The sequence below is a fragment of the Anser anser genome, assembly GCF_964211835.1.
Source record: "Anser anser genome assembly, chromosome: 2".
Lineage (NCBI taxonomy): Eukaryota > Metazoa > Chordata > Aves > Anseriformes > Anatidae > Anser > Anser anser.
This window is the reverse complement of record NC_139721.1, coordinates 161,330,780-161,348,336: the sequence shown is the minus strand read 5'-3', so window position 1 is coordinate 161,348,336 and position 17,557 is coordinate 161,330,780. Positions and strand designations below refer to the sequence as shown.

At 40.5% G+C, this 17,557-nt stretch overlaps 1 protein-coding gene across 2 annotated transcripts in view; it reads left to right on the top strand.

Annotated features, from left to right (window-relative positions):
- The window catches only part of MYL3 (myosin light chain 3), a 36,844-nt gene extending 20,537 nt beyond the window's left edge, over positions 1-16,307 (top strand). Inside the window, exons 2-7 of one of the 2 annotated variants that reach the window (XM_083824738.1) lie at positions 2,804-2,831; positions 7,773-7,922; positions 9,062-9,235; positions 10,939-11,016; positions 12,604-12,639; positions 15,468-16,307. In XM_083824738.1, the coding sequence (XP_083680864.1) occupies positions 2,804-2,831; positions 7,773-7,922; positions 9,062-9,235; positions 10,939-11,016; positions 12,604-12,632 (459 nt within the window). In that variant the 3' untranslated portion in view covers positions 12,633-12,639; positions 15,468-16,307. Of the gene's footprint in view, positions 1-2,803; positions 2,832-7,772; positions 7,923-9,061; positions 9,236-10,938; positions 11,044-12,603; positions 12,640-15,467 lie in introns of both variants that reach the window. The other variant, XM_083824737.1, reaches the window with a different exon arrangement.
- Positions 16,308-17,557: the final 1,250 nt, after the last annotated feature.

Below are 17,557 nucleotides of genomic sequence, written 5' to 3'. Positions count from 1 at the left end.
AAATGGACATTTATTTCTAATTAAAATGAGGCGTGTGGATTTGGGATAGGACCTCATCTAGGTGATTATAATCTTCATGAAAAAAATTGTTTGGATCCATCTGTGTGTTAGAAAAGGAAAGACCATCACTGTTCTTTTGGGGACTCCTTACTAGTGTTTCCTAAATGCTTCCTTTCAGACAGCCTCCTGGCTGCTTCTTAGGCAACTATGTTATTAATTGGATTTTGTTCAAGGTAAATTATGACTGAGAATTGCAAACAAAGTGATAATCTCCTGAATGAGCTAGTTCAGATAAGGACTGAAGAGGGCAGGCACAAAAGCAGTGGTCTGGTTTTCAACAATTGCAGGATTAGTCGTGAGTCTTGTCTTCCAAGACCACCAGATGTTTTCTTGTTTTTCTTCTCCTGAACCAAAATATGCTCAGAAACACTGTGGTACGGAGAGATAGGCAGCGCTGGGAGGGAATATGTGTAGGTCCAAGGGATTAGAGCTGTTTCAGTGCTTAAATGAGTTACCTAAGTAAATGTCTTCTGCCATTTTCTGCCAAGACAGGTGAAACCAGTAAATCCCTCTGCACAAAATACCGTCTTCAAGAGTGGCCATCCCCAGATACTCCAGCAGCAGATGCAGGATACCCTGCAAGAGGGTCAGGGACCTTCTCAGCCACCAGTCGTAACAGAAAATCAGAGCTGCCTGGAAGGAGAGCCCTAACTGTGTTACTCACTGGGCAATGATATGCATGGATAGAGTGAGTTTGGGGCTGTCTGCAGCTGCCCTGTAGACGCTCATTTTGTCCTATCCTATGAGTGCTAGAGCTCCTTGTGTGGCTCAGGGTATCTGGAGACAGAAAACCACCTGGGAGCTGTCCACAGAGACCCTGGTGGAAGAAAGAAATCATAGAATAATAGAATCATAGAGTATCCTGAGTTGGAATTGGTGTTGTCATGCCATGTCACGGATGTCCTGGCAGCAGGGTTAGGGAGCTACAGCAGTTCCATCCTTTAAGAGCGAGAAATCCCAACTAGGTGATGAAGGGTTGTGTCACATTGCATTTCACCTTGAGTGAAGAATGAAGTTTGCTTTTAAGAGTCTCACTATGATGTTGGCTGCTTTGCTGGCAAAGAATAAAATATGGTATTAAACAATGAGAGGTGGACAGCTTCAAAAAGAAAAGTAGACCCAAAATATATTTACATGTGTATATTTCCATGCAAATTTGTGCATATCAGAATACGGTTTCTCTTCATTTATTTATTCACCATAAAGTCATTCTGTCAATCTTCCTGCTTTACAGGAATGTACCCATCAGCAGAGATGCCAATTATGTTGGTATTCCCCAAAAGGCAGGTGTAGCTGACTCTTTGTAGGCAGAAAAAACTATTTACTGGGGTGAGTGGAGTTTTTTTTTAGAGCATCAATCTCCCTAATTCTCTGACAAACGCATTTGGAAGGACGTAAAAACTGCACCAGTTATATAAATATATATAAATATATAATATAACAAATATAAATATATAATATAAATATTATATAAAAAAAGACCACACCCACAATCAAGGAATTGGGTAGAAAGGATGCATCCAAGGGCACCATCCTTCCCGTTAGGGTGCTAATGTCTGGATTTTCTTTTTTCTTTCCAACCATCCTATGCAATTTCTTGTAATTATATGTGGTAAACTGTGCCTTATCACATCTGTCAGCAGAAGACTGGTTATAGCAATGGACTACTAATCCAACATGATTTGACTACGTGGGTTTGAATCCCACCATTGTTGTAGACCCTCGTGCTTTGTCTCAAAACAATCCTAATAGAAGCCTGTGAGCCAGACTGCAATATGGCATGAATTCTCATTGATGACTTATGCCTGCTTATTCAAAAACTTGGATGTCACATTCTGTCAGCATGTTTTCTTCTTTTGTATTTGAGCTCAGTAACACCTCATGGGCCTATTGGGATGTTTCTAGAGTTCAGAGCTGCAGAAGGGCAGTGACATGTAAAAAGAGGGAGCAGAACATCTCTAAAAGTTAGGGAACAGGAGGAAATATGTGATGGTGAGAATACAAGAGGCAGATGGCGGAATCAGAGAAAGACGCTGAGAGCTGTCCATATTAGAGCATGCTTTAAGAAAAGGTACAAGAACAAGGCAAAACTCCCCCCAATTCCTTTCCTAAACTCAAACTGTGACTTCCTGAACTAAGTATTTCTGTGCATTTGGTACTCCTTGAATGGCTTTCTCTTCCAAGAAGTGGTCCTGTGACCCTTTACACACATGTAGACCATGAGCACCTACAGTGTCCCATGACTAGATTTTCACAATTAAACTGCAAGAGCAAAGAACCACTTCCCTCACTTTACTTTGAGCCTGACTTTGTCCAGTTTCTCTCGATACCCCTAGTTCTTCTACTGAGAAAGACGATGGATAGCATATCCCCATGTGAAGAGGTGAAACCCTTTTAGGTAAGTGGCCTGGGATTTACCGCAGTGCTGCTGTGATCATCTCTGGAGAGGGCATCAGTGGTAGGGGAGTAAGTAGGGATAGGGGAAAGAGGTTACAGAAGAAACACAGGAGAAGCAGAAGAATGGAAAAAAGGTATCTGCAGCTGTTTAGTGCTAAAGGTGGGGCTGATTCGTAAGGGAAAATGAAGGAGGAAAGAAGAAATATCTACAGGTTCTATAAAATTATTTTATTGGATTTATGCAAAAGTCCCTTTCAAGCATCCATACAGAGATATTAAGCAAGGGCTCTCCTTATTTGCTTCATTTTTCTGTTTTCATCTGGCTGTTATTTTTTGTCTCTTCTAGGTTGAATTCACCCCTGATCAGATCGAAGGTGAGAAAGATTTGCTTCTCTTCCGTGCAGAGTAAATGCCATCATTGGGAGGTGCTGGCGAGCACTGGGATGTACATGGGTGTGGGTATTGGAGATCCCTTGAGACAGCTGTGCTTTAACTCATGGTTCTGCTCCTGTTCTGTCCCTCCTCCAAATCCTCTATTACGTTGGTCAAAGGAAAAGGAGGAAAGTCATGCACCATGCAAATTAGGCACTTATTTCATTAAAGGAAACATCAGCTCCTCTGACAACAAGGCAAACACAAAAATGAAATAAACAATTCACCCCTCCAAACCTCAGTCCAAAGATATGCTTTTTAGTTAAGAAAACCCACCAATAAAATATAAGTACTTTCAAGAGAAAGTCTCCTGACCATGCTTTTGAGAACTTTTCCCTGTATTCAATCAGAATGTAATTTGTTACAGTTTTGTGACAGCTCTCCAGAAACCATCAAATAATGACAGTGATGATGGTTTTTCTTTCAAAGGAAAATATCAGCATTACTTTCTGAGCCCTTTGTCCCAGCCCAAGAAAATGATACTGAAACCTCATGCATGAAGTCCTGGGAACACTATTTGCTGCAGCTGTCCTCTTTTCCCTCAACTACCAGTCTGCTTCTTACTTAAAGAATAATTGATAGATGGAGTCAAACATCTGGCAGAGTTTTGCTTTGGTCTCTAAACCCTTGGAAGAGCTTGGTAGAGCCTATAAAAGATGGTATCAGAAAATGAATTAATTAGAACAGATGAAAAAAATCACAGACTATCCAGTCAGGTTGATTCAGAGAAAGGAGATATAGAAGGAAGCATTTTATGAACTGGAACCAAATGTCTTAATGCCTCAGAGACTGAGGCTTTGCTACAAACTTCCAATATTATCTTCGAATTTTCAAGCCCCTCTTCGCAACTTTAGTTAGTGTCTTCTAACGACGGGTCAAAAATAACTCATGATTAGAGGCAACTGCTAGTTTTTGGGAAACTTCCCCTTTTCCAGTCCCAAAATCATGGGAGAATGACAGGAGAGGCCCAGTTCTGAGCCACAGACCTTTGAGTTATTCCAGCATCACAGAACAGCTGGATTGCTGATCAGGTAATGCCTTGGGGATTGGATAGGACCCTCCTGTGTCTATGCTTTATTTCTCTTCTCCTGAGGAGAATAAGCTCTAGAGGCTCTACCAAAAAAATGGGAAAAGAATAGGACGAATCAGGAAAAAAAAAAAAAGGTCATCAGCCCATTGGAATGGCTTGGAAAAGGCAAATCTGGAACAATTCCAGGCCTGCCATAAAAGGTAGCAAGTCTGGAGCAGATGTAGACAATCTCTAGAAACAGAAAAGTGCATTTTCTTTCTTATAGCAGCCTCTGCTGCCGTCTGATCTATCTGTACACACTGAGCAAAGCTGGGAATCTGGGATTTGTGAAATAGGATATCCTTGTAGCATCAAAGGGAAAGCCATGAGGCAGAAAGCAGATAACATCATCTGTGTGAGAAATGCAGGGAGATCTGCATGTCAGCCACAGCAGGATAACAGAAAGTTATATTGTGTACTAGCACCAGGGAATGAAACTAAACACACCTACAGTTAACCCCACAGCTGTTTCATCAGTTCTGCCGTGAATCACTGAAAGAGCGCTTAATGGTCTGAATGTCACCTGGGGAATGAGCAGAAAAGCACTGCTTATCAGTCAGTTCCTCAATGCCTTTCCTCCCTGCCTCTTTTGGTTCATTTTTTGTTGTTGTTTTTTTTTTTTTTTTTTCCTCTCCTGACCTTTAGAAGATTCTTGGGTTCATAGAAGAAGAGACAGACAGATTGCTTGAAGATAGACAGATACTCACTCCTAGATAGAGTTCAGATGTTTCAGGTGTGGCATTATATCTGTGGCATGGCCCACAGTTGCTCCCAGGTTGTCCCTAGCATGCACTGTCCTCTATACTAGTCTGCACCTTTGAAAACCTTGTCAGGAAGTGAGCTACCAGTTTAACAAAGTGGGCAATCATCATCCCAGTTCTTGAGACTGTTTTATTTTGTGTTAAAAACACAGGTCAGGAAACAAACACCACTTGCCATAATATATAGCTGTTATACTGGCTGCTGGCCAGACTTGAGAAGTGGGGCTCATGGGAGCTCTGGATTGTTGCCTTTTCAATTTGTTTTCTCCTTCCCATTCTCTCCTTTCTCAGACTTACAATATCTCCATCTCTTCCTTTCTTCTACACTCCAGTTGCACTGTTTTTGTACTGCGTTCATTTTCAGATCTGTATTGTACTTTTAGGTTTGTCAAGCTTTTTTCAGAAAGTCATCAGGAGGTCAAAGTCACCTGTCATACCTTTATGTTTGTTGTTGTTGTTGTTTTTGTATTTAATTAATTAATTAATTTATTTATTTATTTTTCTTTTTAATCCTTTATTGTATAATAACATTCTCTCTCTCTGTAGACCAGACGGGGACCTAGCTATTTCACTGGGACTAGATAATTCCCTGTTAGTCAGCTGAAATTAGCTCAGTATGAAATCCACCCTATGTGTTAGATATTGCTGATTCCATGGTGGAGGAGAAAGAGATAACAGTTTTTTTAAGGCCTTTTCAATCTGTACCTTCTAGGATATTATGAACCTGTTTCCTTTGCTAAGGAAAAGATGTTGCTGTGCCAGACTTACTTCGCTGCAAGGAGTCGGTGTTAGGGTAGCCCCCCAAATGTTGCTGTCAGAGGAGGAAGGATGGTCTTTGGGTGAAGCCACGTGTTACACATCCATCCTTACATGTCCTACTGTCTACCCTGCCAGTGAGGTTCAGTGGTTCTGGCAATGTGTATTTATGAAACTGAATTCCTGGCCTCTTCTGAAAAGAGAAGAATATGAGCTATTCAACATGAGAAGATAGGTAGTAATTAGGCATATGAAAATATAAACTGCTCCTGCCAGTGGTTTAATGGCTAGCGAGAGGACAAAGGAGACCATAGCCGTCCTGGTTTCATTGCTTTGACGGAAACTTGCATTAAGCCAGCAAATGCAACAGCAAATAAAAAAATAAAAGCAAAAAGGCTTCTGCATGTTGACAAAATGGAGTTTCCAAGCCCACAGGCCAATGCTCTGGTCAGAGATGATTACGTCTGAATTTAAATTGAGAGAGAGAGACGTGAGCTGTCAGTGACTGTGATGAACTGCGAGCCGCTGGGAGGTGGAGCAAAGGGTGCTCAGGCAGCTGGGCTCTGGGAGCAGGTAGGTGGCAGGCAGATGAGTAGCTCCTGTTTTTCCCATCCACCTCGGCTGCTGAGACCCCCAGAGAAAGGAGGTTGCTGGGAGTGGGCTCTGGCCCCCTTCTCCTGCCAGCAAGGAGCCCATGAAAATCCACTATTGCCCTCTGCTGGAGTGAGGGCTGCTGGTGGGACCTGGGCTCCAGCTGGGGACGGGGGAGGCAAAGATCCACTGAGAGAGAGGCAGGGAGAGAAAGCAGGGGAAAGCAAAGAGCAGAAAGCAAAGAAAAGAAGGGGAGTGTTGATTAGTCCAAAATGAGAAAATTGGATCCCTCCTTGCAAGTATTGGATGACGAAGGAAATGAGTAGGATATGAATGGAATAAAAAAAATGAAAAAGGAGGGAGGAAGAAGGGAGGGAGGGAGGAAAAACAGCAGCACTGGAAGAAAGGAGGAGAAAGGGAAATAAGAAGAAAAAGAAAGAACGGGGAGAAGGGAATAATCAGGAGGATAAGGAATTGAGAAGAGAAAGATGGAGAAAATCCAGCATGCAGAATGAGTGGCTGAATAAATGAATGACTCAAGATCTAGGAAAGATAGCCTCATTGTGTTCGGAGAGTGGGAGGGAAAATTCAGAAGAATAACAGCAAGACAAGGTGCAGATTCCCAGCTTAAATCCAAAGGGATATTTGTGACCACTCATAGACCATGCACCATGCAGTGTGTTTGGTAAAGAACAGCAGCTTGCACCCTGAGCTGCTCCTGTCTGTAGCGTGTCTGCAGCTCCAGAAGGGAGAGGCAGACCTGGCAACTCGAATGTCTGAGGGTCTGTCCTGGCACCCTGCCTGCCCCCATTAATTAGTGGAAGAACAGGGACCCTCTCCCATGGGACTGCTCTTGTCAGGGTACTGCTGCTTTCAGGGGTAAAGGACTCACTCTTTGGGTAGAAGAAATGAAGATATGCCCACGAAGATGTAGTGGAGGAGGCCTGGTTGTCTTGCAAGGGGAAGGGCTCTGCTTGGGCACACAAAGGAAAGCAGGCAGATGTGAAATCACTGGAGTGAATGATTGCATCTCCACACATGAGATCTGGTCTGGCCTCAGTAGCTGACAGCATAACAAACCTGAATTTTCCAGACACAAGCGGATCTGGTGCTGGAAGAAAGAAAAATCAGAGGATTCTTTTAGATCTGTTCCTTGGCATTATTAAACATAAACGATCGATTGTAAGTTTTCAATATACATTCACCTTCCCGCAACAACATACTGTTGTGTGATTATTCCCCTAGTATATGATGGCATATCTTGTTACCTGCTAATGCAGGTGATCCTTCATCTGTGGGCCATCAGTGCTCTCCAAATGTGTAATGCTGAATACAATATCCAGTTAGCTAATGAGCGGAACTGCTATTGAATTCCGTGTCATCCTGAGTGCTCCTGCTGGACTGAAAAGATCTCAAGGCCAACCATCTCTGTGAGGTTTTCTGCACTTTCTGATGCTAGCTGAGACGGAAATACCATGAGAAAAGCATTTGACCTCTCTGATTCCATTCCCTGGTTGAACCGGAAAGAGCAGGGGAGGAGGAACACAAACATTGCCGATAAGAGCGACAGCAAAGCTCATCAAACTTGTTCCCAAACTGCAAAATAAAAAGGTTGTGCTGAGTTAATTAGGGGGAAGGTCTAGGCTTGCTTTGACTTTATCTGAGGGAGCATGGTGTGCATTTCTTTCTATCTTGTTTTCTTTCAGAATTTAAGGAAGCCTTCTCACTCTTTGACCGGACTCCCAAATCTGAGATGAAAATCACATACGCACAGTGCGGAGATGTCTTGAGAGCTTTGGGGCAGAATCCAACCCAGGCAGAGGTCATGAAAGTTCTTGGCAGACCCAAACCAGAAGGTTGGTGTCCTTCTTTGTCTTCATTTTGAAAAGCATCTCTCCAAGAATTAATGATGAAGCAGATGAGGTCTCCTTTTTTTAATGGAAAGATTAAATGTGAAACACTGAAGGGTATGGAACAGCCTCTGAAAATCTCTAGCAGAAAAGTAATCAAGGAAAAAAGAGATCTGTCTGTCAATATAATTGTCTGAAATTTAGGAGACTGAATTCATTTGATGGCCAATGTGTGTCAATATGTTTTACAATTACATGTTTTTACCTTTTAAAATTGCTTTGGTGACAGACATTCACTTGTGTTTACTAAAAACTCAGACATTTTGAAGACATCTAAAGGAACAAAAGGATAGACTGAAAGTAAGGACACAATCTGTTCTACAAAAGTATATGTTAGATGCACTGCAATGACTGCGATTGTATCTCCCTTCAACATTCACCATGCACAGGAAATGTGTTCAGAGCAAAGGAAATCTCTCCTGGACCATATCCACATTCAGGCATTTTCTAGATGACTTGTCCATCCCTTCCTTTCACTGAGGTTAGTGGGAACTGACAAATAGGCCCATATTCAACAACTGGGATGTATCAGGATATGGCAATGGCACAGTGGCGGGTGGGACAAGAAGTCAAAAGGGACTATAACATCCAAGGATGCTCTTGAAAGGCAAAGAATCAGGAAAATGGGACTCACAGCCCCGGTCCTTCCATGCCCCCCATTCACTCTGAAGCTCCTGTCCCAGTATGGTTTTAAACACCTCTGTTTTAGAGGGATGCAAAGCAAAGCTGATTTCATATCAGGACTGGGCTCCTCTTTTATTGTCTTTTGCTTAGGTTCATATTTTTATATTGCATCAAAAGCCTTGCTAACTGTACTTTCTGTCCTTGTCATTTGCGTGTGTCAGATATGAGGAGATATCAGTCTATTGGTCTGTTAAAAAAGTATTTTTTTCTTTGCCAGAATTCTTTTTTCCAGCTCTGACTATCCATTGCTCCATCTGTACTTAAAATATTCCTATATGCCTCTCTCCCCTTTAGCCAGAATTTATTATCATGGTTCTCCTACTCCTCCAAGCTACCCATGCTGCATGCCCCAGCTCTCCCAGAATCCACCAAAACTTTAATTTCCATCTGTGTCTTTGTAGACATGAACTCCAAGATGATTGACTTTGAAACCTTCCTGCCCATGCTCCAGCATATTGCCAAGACGAAAGACACGGGCACCTATGAGGACTTTGTGGAAGGTCTGCGTGTGTTCGACAAGGAGGGAAATGGAACAGTGATGGGGGCTGAACTCCGCCACGTTTTGGCTACTCTGGGTAAGGTGAACCTTATGCAAGTCCATCACCCAGGTCTTTCCCGTACAGCTTGTGGTGACTTTTCTGTTGCAAATGACTGGGCAAGACTTCAGTCATCACATTGTCCTCACACGTAAAGACAAAAATAAAAATCTTGTTAATTATGAAGCAAAAGAGCACTGACCTACAACTCAAATATTTGCCTTTCTTTCTTTCCCCCCCTTCCTTTCTTTCTTCCTTCCTTGTTCTAATGCTTTATTTCTCCAATAAATATTATATTTGTATGACCATAAAATTATCCAAACAATGGAAAACCCATCTATTCCTACAATATTTGTCTCCATTTTTCTGCACATTTTTTTATCAGTCATGTGTTTAACAGAATTGTCTCTGAAATGGAAAAGCTTTGGTTTTAAAGGAGGAATCAGTATTTCACTGTCTTCTCAAATCTTGACTTCAGAAACACCGTTTTTCATGAATAGTGATGAAAACAGAATGAATAGCAGACAGAAAATTTAATGTAACTTAATGACAGGTTTCAGATTTGAATTAGAAGGCACTGAAATGTTGTCATCTGAATCCAGTAAGCATTTCTCAAGATCAGCCTTTTCTACTAGGGTTTGTCCACTATTTTTAAAAAAAGGATGACCTATTGTAAAAGAGATTTGACTTAAATAAAAGGATTCCAATGATCATTTTTGACCTGGGATATTGATTCAAAAAGCCTAATCTTTTATGCTCAGGGATTTCCGTTCCATGACACATGTTTCTCTGTTGACATACGTAATAATAACGCTATAAAAAGTAATGTTATTTTCATTTTCATCAGTGATACTTTTGAATCATTTTGGGAAACAAATTCAGTGATAACCAAAAAAAAAAAAAAAAGAAAAGAAAAAAAAAACAAGAAATCCTCACCACCACCTACAACAACGACAACAACAACAACGACAAAAAGTCAGGACTGATATCCTACTTAAGCTTGCATTGGGCAATGTAACCATTCTTGGCAGTTTTGTTTGTTTCACTGTACTAAAAGAAATGATTTTGAAGTTGTCCTTCTGTTTCCAGTAATCCAGAATAACATGGCAATATCTGATTTTCCAACATTTTTAGGAAGTATTTCAATCTGAAGGACAGTTATATTTAGAGTGGTATTTTTTAGTATTGCTCAAATCCTAGGCACAACCAAGTATTCTGTAAATTTGCATGTTTTTCTGTTTGGTTTTCAATAAATCAGTTGAATTTTCAGAGGTTTTTTCATAGGTGCCTAATATTAAGACAATTAAATTAAATGGAATGGAGCACTCATTCAATTCGTAGATCCCAAAAATGATCTTGGAATATTTCTGAACCTCAAACTCATAGGCATACTAGAGAGTGACTTTACTGAGAATTTGTTTAGTGAGGACTTGGTTAAGGACTGACTAAAACCTTAAGGATTTGGCACTTAGAGAAAGCTTATTCTTAGAAGAAAGAGTATGTGAACAGGATATCATGTGGGTTTCCATATTTATTCTGTCTTTCTGGTTTTCAGATCAAATTTTCTCAGTTTGCAAGTTCAAAAGAAGCTTTCCTAGCAGTCAGCACCACAAATTAGCTGAAGAGAAATTCTCCCATATTTTTCTCTCACTCTTTTGTATTCTTTGGTTCTTTGAACTGTTCTTTAGAAATTCTTTAGAAGGGCTCAGAGGTAGTGAACAGTCATTTTGCTTTCCCCTCAGGTGAAAGGTTGACTGAAGAAGAAGTTGATAAATTAATGGCTGGTCAGGAAGATGCCAATGGTTGTATCAACTATGAAGGTAGGTATGACCAGTCTGGTCTGAACGGTGGTCATGTACTAGAAGGTTTTGTTGCAATTTTTCTGTGAAGACTTAAATCCAAGGAAAATCTTGCTCCCCATAATAAGTACGCATGCTTTTCCAGATTTTAGATTAATTGAGACTCTATAGTTCACCTGATATGTTGAATCTGTAGTAAGTTTATTTGCATTTTCCATAGCTGAATAGCCATGGACTTTTCAGGAAGCAGGGATACGTCTTCTTTTGATTTTTCTTTTTTATTTTTTTTCTTCCCTATTTTTAATACCTGCACCCAATATTTCCTTGTCATCTCAAAATAAGATACTCTTTTGAGAGTTCCCTACACAAAATCGTTAAATTTTCTTTCAAAATCTCAGCCAAAAAAAAAAAAAAAAGTTATCCATGTATCCTCGTTGGTCCTCTGACCTAGGAATTCTACAAGACCTTCCAAAGACCTTTCAGTTTATTTCACTGCTTGTAGAAAACCTGAATGAATGGATTTGGTCATGAGTAAATGGACCATGTTTCTCTCATGCATCTTGCAAGTCTACTTGCTTCAGACTCTTCATTACAATACAATATTCTAGTAAAGATCATGAACACATGATCTTCATGTTACTGTACACTTTTGAGTCCTTCTTTGAAGGTTACCTAGTGACTGACTGCTGTATTGTCTGGTGATTTAACCGGTCTGTCATCTTCAAGGAGTCTGTTATATTTTTGCTCGGTGCTCTCCTTTGTTTTACAAATTCTAGTGATCTGATCTCAGGGAAACCTTTCTTATAAGTAGCCAATAAGTAGATATCTGTAGATTTAGCCAACCCAAATGACTTGTGAATTTATGGCGAATTCAGAGAAATTCATTGCAGAGCCAGATTATTGGGAAGGAAAAAATATGCTGCAGTAAGCGTTTCTCTCTTTCCTTTTGAATTTCAAAATCATGAGTACTGTTTTATGATGAATGCTTTTTTAAAATGGAAAAAAATTGAACCCAAAACCTTTCGTAAAAAAAAACAAAACACCACCAACAACAATAAAAAAACACAACCAAACATCAACAACAACCACAAAACGGTTCCAATTGGCTTTGAAATGACTTGTTTGTTCCTAAGCCTGAATTTACTTGCAGAGGTATAGTCACGATACTTAACTAGGTGACCTGCTGTGTGTTCTGAAGGTTCACTCCAGAGCTACTTTCAGTGCCCCCTGCCTTAGTATTAATGTGCTGAAACCTTGCAAGATGATGACCCACAGTTTCTCATGGTTGTATACTTTGGAAAGACAGTTCCATACTGCAGCCAGAGCTAAGGGATTAAGCAAGCTATGGGTTGACAAATGTATGTGTTCTTTTTCACTGGCTACTTAGTGCTGACTACCCTGCACTGTAATATATATTATCTTAAGGATTTACAAATCATCTAACACCAAGGTATCTGGAGTGTTATTTACAAAGTGATGATGTCTTCATTACATCAGAGGAAGTAAGAAGAATGAATTTAAATAATGACTAGGCTGATATATGTCGGACCTTAATGGGCTTAATGAAGGGGAATTGATATATGATCCTGCTCTTTCTCTTGTTTCCAGCTTTTGTGAAACATATCATGGCTAACTGAATACCAGGTAAGTCTCTTCTGTACTGTTTTCATATCCTATTATTTTGGTTTGGGCATCTGAGATAGGCTTGGGGAACATGTAAATGAATAATCTGAGTGTGAATATTTTCAACATGCATTACAGGGAAGTAGACCAAGAATAAGTAGAAAAGTTTATTCATCCTATCAAGTGCACACCAAATCAGTAAACTTTCTGAAATTGTCTGGTGAATCTGGACAGCTTTATTTTAGAAGTCCAACATAATATATCCTAAAAGGATTTGATTTCCAAAGAAAAATGCTCATTCCTTGATGATTAACTGGAAACTTCAAAGAATTTACATTTTGATGTCCACTTACAAGGCTCTGGTCCTAGACTTTTCCTAAAAATGTAATGAGATAGAATTGAGCTGACTAGAGAAAGAGTGGTCAAAAATATAAAGACAAATAGATAAGCAGCAATGCATGCCTCTGTCTCTGAGCCTAAACTTGGAGGATAATTATTGGTCTTCCATAAATCTGGCTCCCTACCTCTCCTGGCAAATGGATTGGTTTTCCAGGAAAAGACATGAGCTTTGTCCAGCATATCTTCTGACTTTATTCAGTAGTGTTCTCCAAACCACAGTGCCATTAAGGGTATCTCAGTCTCGCCATTGCAAATGAGCTGAACTTCATTTCCAGTATTGTATGGTCACCGTTTAGTTTTGTATTCCTGGAAAAGGTGCCAGCTGTTTTGAACTGGCATTTGCCACTGTTTACCTCGGTTCAGCTCTTGGGGAAGGTATGACTTGAGAGTTAACCAACTCTATCTGTTCTGAAAAGTGTCTGATAAAGTGGGAAAGGCAGTGGCTTCTTTCAGATTCATTCTGAGTTATTTTTCTTCTTCTTTGGTTTATTTTTCTACTCAGTCTTGACCAGGCCTGGTTTTGTTTTGCTTTTGGAGCTGACATTATCCCATCCCACTGAGACCTGTCTGCTGTGTGGTGACTTTTGATTATGCTCACTGGCACCCTAGGGAGTGGGTTAAGTAAGAGTCAAATCCAGGACTTTGGGACATTTGATCCAAGATATAATTGACCAAAATATAAACTGTCTAAAAAGCTGACTGCTTTTTCATATTATGGTCCAGTTTCCTTTCTTAAAAACATTTATCTTCTCCGAACCTACACAGTTTTCCAGCACTAGATCCCAATTTTCAGTTCCAAAAATGAACAGCCATATACCCACAATACCCACAATACCCACAGCCGTAGTGGGTATTCCCACAGTTAGCATTATCCTTGCTTGTTGTTTAGAGATATTTTCAATCCTTAATCCCTTCCTAAATCCATTGCCACGGGATATTCCCATTATGATGCCAAAAGTCTTTCTAATCACCTAAGGCAGAGTCAGCCACTGAAGAAGACAAGTGAGCAGTGGTATGCTGTAAAATTGGCAAGAGGCTGGGAGCTGCAGAACAGGGGCCAGCAAGAGTGTCTTGGCTTATGATGGGTTTGGAGAGGAAGCTGAGAGATCCCTGATTCATCGAGAACTAACGTGCCACTGATTTGATAATCAGCCATGATGGGCATCTTTCAGGGGTGGCATCTTCCACTCCCTGTTGTGTTGTTGTTCGCATGTTTAGAGGAAGATAAATGCAGTCTTTACCCTTGAAATGGTGGTGGCCCTTTGCCATAGAGCATATAACAAACAAATCCCAAAACTCTGACTTTGAACTATGTGGGACTATGGTTCTCTGTTCAATAATATAGTGGCTTATGTTTCTAGGTCATTTTCACATACTAGTTGAAAGCTAGATCTGTATTCTAATATAAGAACTAAACTATGTCTTTCTGTTTCTTTATTTTCTGAACATAGTTATTGTGACTACACTGTACTGACTTTACTTATATACAACCAACAAGAATACCTTAGTTAACTTTAAACATGTAAGCTCAAGTAGCAGAGCAGTACAGCTGGAGAGACAGCCCAAACTGTGTTCGCAGGGGTTCAATTAGTGTCCCACCTGTAGGTTCATGGTGTTGTTTGAGATGTTCCAAGTGTCTGAGATACCCATGGCTTCACAGATATGATGCAGAGCCCATGACAGGTCTGCGTCTGCTGGAATAGCAACTGGAGGCCAGGCAGGGTACTCTGGAACATCTCAGGTGTTCCTAGGTGCCAAGGTGTTGGGACATGAATTTTGCTCTGTGGCTTGAACTCATGTGGCTGTAGGAGAAACCCTGGAATATGCCAGAATTTGTCTGGCTGACATAATCTTCCTTGGCTCCCATCAGCTTAAGATGCCTACAGAAAGGCTCAGTTTCCAGACCTAAAGGAGATCCAGTCAGATGGAGCATGCAGAGTGAGTCACCTCATTAAAAGAAGGGACATAGATGCTGAGTCCAGCTGCCAGTACAAAGAAGGAAAAATTTCCATGGAGCCTAATGCATATTTCCCATCTGCATAGGAATATTCTAAATAGAAGTAGGATTAACTGTCTAGTGGCTCAGGAACTGGACTGTTGATTTATTTGTTTATTTATTTATATTTTTTTGTAAACCTAAGTCTTTACCCTAGCCTCACATCTGGCACGTTTCTATCACCTTTCTATATTACTGCTTACCATGTTTCATCTACCATTTGCATGTTGAGGTTAAGACTGCAGGGTTGGGGATGACTTTATAGATTTTTTGTCATGTTGTGTGATCTCTGATGTCAGCTGGCATCTTCATTCATAGGGCAGAGACTCTCAGCTGCAGGCCTCGCTGCCCATAAGCTGAGTACAGATATATTAAGATGACTGAGGCTGATTCATGATGGTGTTGTTTGTTTCCGCTTTCTTCCTCTGATGCTTAAAAATAACTTTATTTTTAGGACAAGACAGGCGCTGAGAACCCCAGATGCTGGCCTTGGATTTCGATGTATTGGAATGTCTTCTCATTTTTCAGCCCAGATTCCCATTACAGAGCTACAAAATGTACCGTCCCTGAAGTTATTTGGATAAATGTTTTTTGTTTGTTTTGTCTTGTTTCTTCATGGGAAGAGGATGGCCTTTGTGGAGACTCAATACACTCAGGAAACCGAAGAAGCATGGAATCTGAACCATGAATACCTGGGCATTGTCTTTTATTTTTTTTTTCTGATATGGAATATAAACAACAATTTTTTAAGAGGGAGGGGAGAAAGGGGAGAGTGAACTTTTGTCACTAAGTCAATCAAAAAATGTATTTGTCACTTAGCTATACCCTTCTCTCCCTTTCTCTCTTCCTTCCAAAACAACTGGACCTTTCTTTTTGTGTTTATTGCATTTGTAAAAAAAAACATCTGTAAGAGAGTAAGGGACAAAAGAAACTAAAACAACTGTATAAATCTCATGTGTGCAAGGAATACTCTTGGCCTTTGGTGAAAAGTGGCAAAAATAGAATATCCATCAATCAGCAACAAATGCAAAATTCTTCGTATGTTTCTCAGCTTTGGAAGATGCCACCTTTAATATGTGAGATGTAAAGGGAAAACAAAACAAAACAAAGATGTATGAAATGTATGCTAAAATGGATCCCTTCTCTGTTCTCCACAAGGATATCTTCCCTTTTTAACAGTCTGGCCTATAAAACAAGTAAAATGTCTTTCCCAATACAAACTGGAAATTTTTCTGATATACATGTGTCGGTCCTGTAGCTTCTTGCATTAAAACATGGGATTCTTTGTCTCCTGGTTTCATTGTTGTTTCTGTGTCTGTGTGAGGGACGGGGAAATAGGAAAAAAATATTTTTGGGAAAAACCTCAGTAGAGGCAAAGGAAAGCTGAGAGGCATGAAAAAAACACACAGAATAAGTTGGCTCATTTTCTGGGGGAAAATCATTTGAAAAGGAAAAAAAAAAAAGCAATCAACCATTATGTCCTTTGGTGGGAAAAAATAAAAGAATACTGAAGGTGGTACAGTTCATTAGGAAAAAACAAAAAATCCAAAATAACAACACTCCATTAAAGCAACATGTATTGTTAAAAGAGACATCTTGAAAATTTAGTGGAGGAAAGGTAGTCATTGGAACACTACTATAGGACCAGAGTACTAGTATGAGAGAACACAAAATTATCAAGCACATAATACACAAGCTGTTACAAAAACTACTGATAAATAATCATAATAGCAATTCAGCAGTTAGAGAATGAAATGTAGTATTAAGACTAATAATAAAAAGCTAAAGGGAGTTCAAAAAGCTAGTGGAGATGGACAAGTGGAAAACTGTTAATAAAGGAAAGAAACATGTTAACTGTACATGATGTTGCAAATAAGAGGCAAGAAGATATATCACCATGAATGACTGTTTTGGGAGAATCTACCTCAGAAGCATCAGTCCTGAACAGAGAAATTCATTGAACAGGCCACTGGTGAGATCACAACAGTAGTAACTAGGTCTGCTCTAGTGTGCAGTGGACAGACACCAGAGATAATCACTGCCAGTGGGCCATCTCCTCGGGGCTCACTTTGTGGGCATCCACTTCCCTTCTCACTGTTGGCTCCTGTGTTTTCCAAAGGCCTATTTTGTCTTGGGGCAAACAGCATTTCAAAGGCATCTTGCCTTCCCTCTCTTCCCTGGCCTCAAGTTGCACAGGGGGAGGTTCAGGTTGGAAATGAGGAGACGTTTATTCTCAGAAAGAGCAGTCAGGCACTGGTACAGGTTGCCCAGGGAGGTGGTGGCGTCACCGTCCCTGGGGGTGTTCAAGGAAAGGTTGGACGTGGTGCTTAGGGACATGGTTTAGTGGTTGACAGTGGTGGTATGGGGATGGTTGAAGAACCCTTGGGCTCTAGCACTTGTAAGGCTGAGGAGCACCATCAGGGCTTAGTGTGGAAATACTCTGCTAGCAGATGCCCTCACAAAAGTATCAGTTCATTCTGACCACCTCCTCTCTGTTCTCCCTCCCTTGTTTCTCAGTCACCTAAACTCATCTTCAATCTGGGC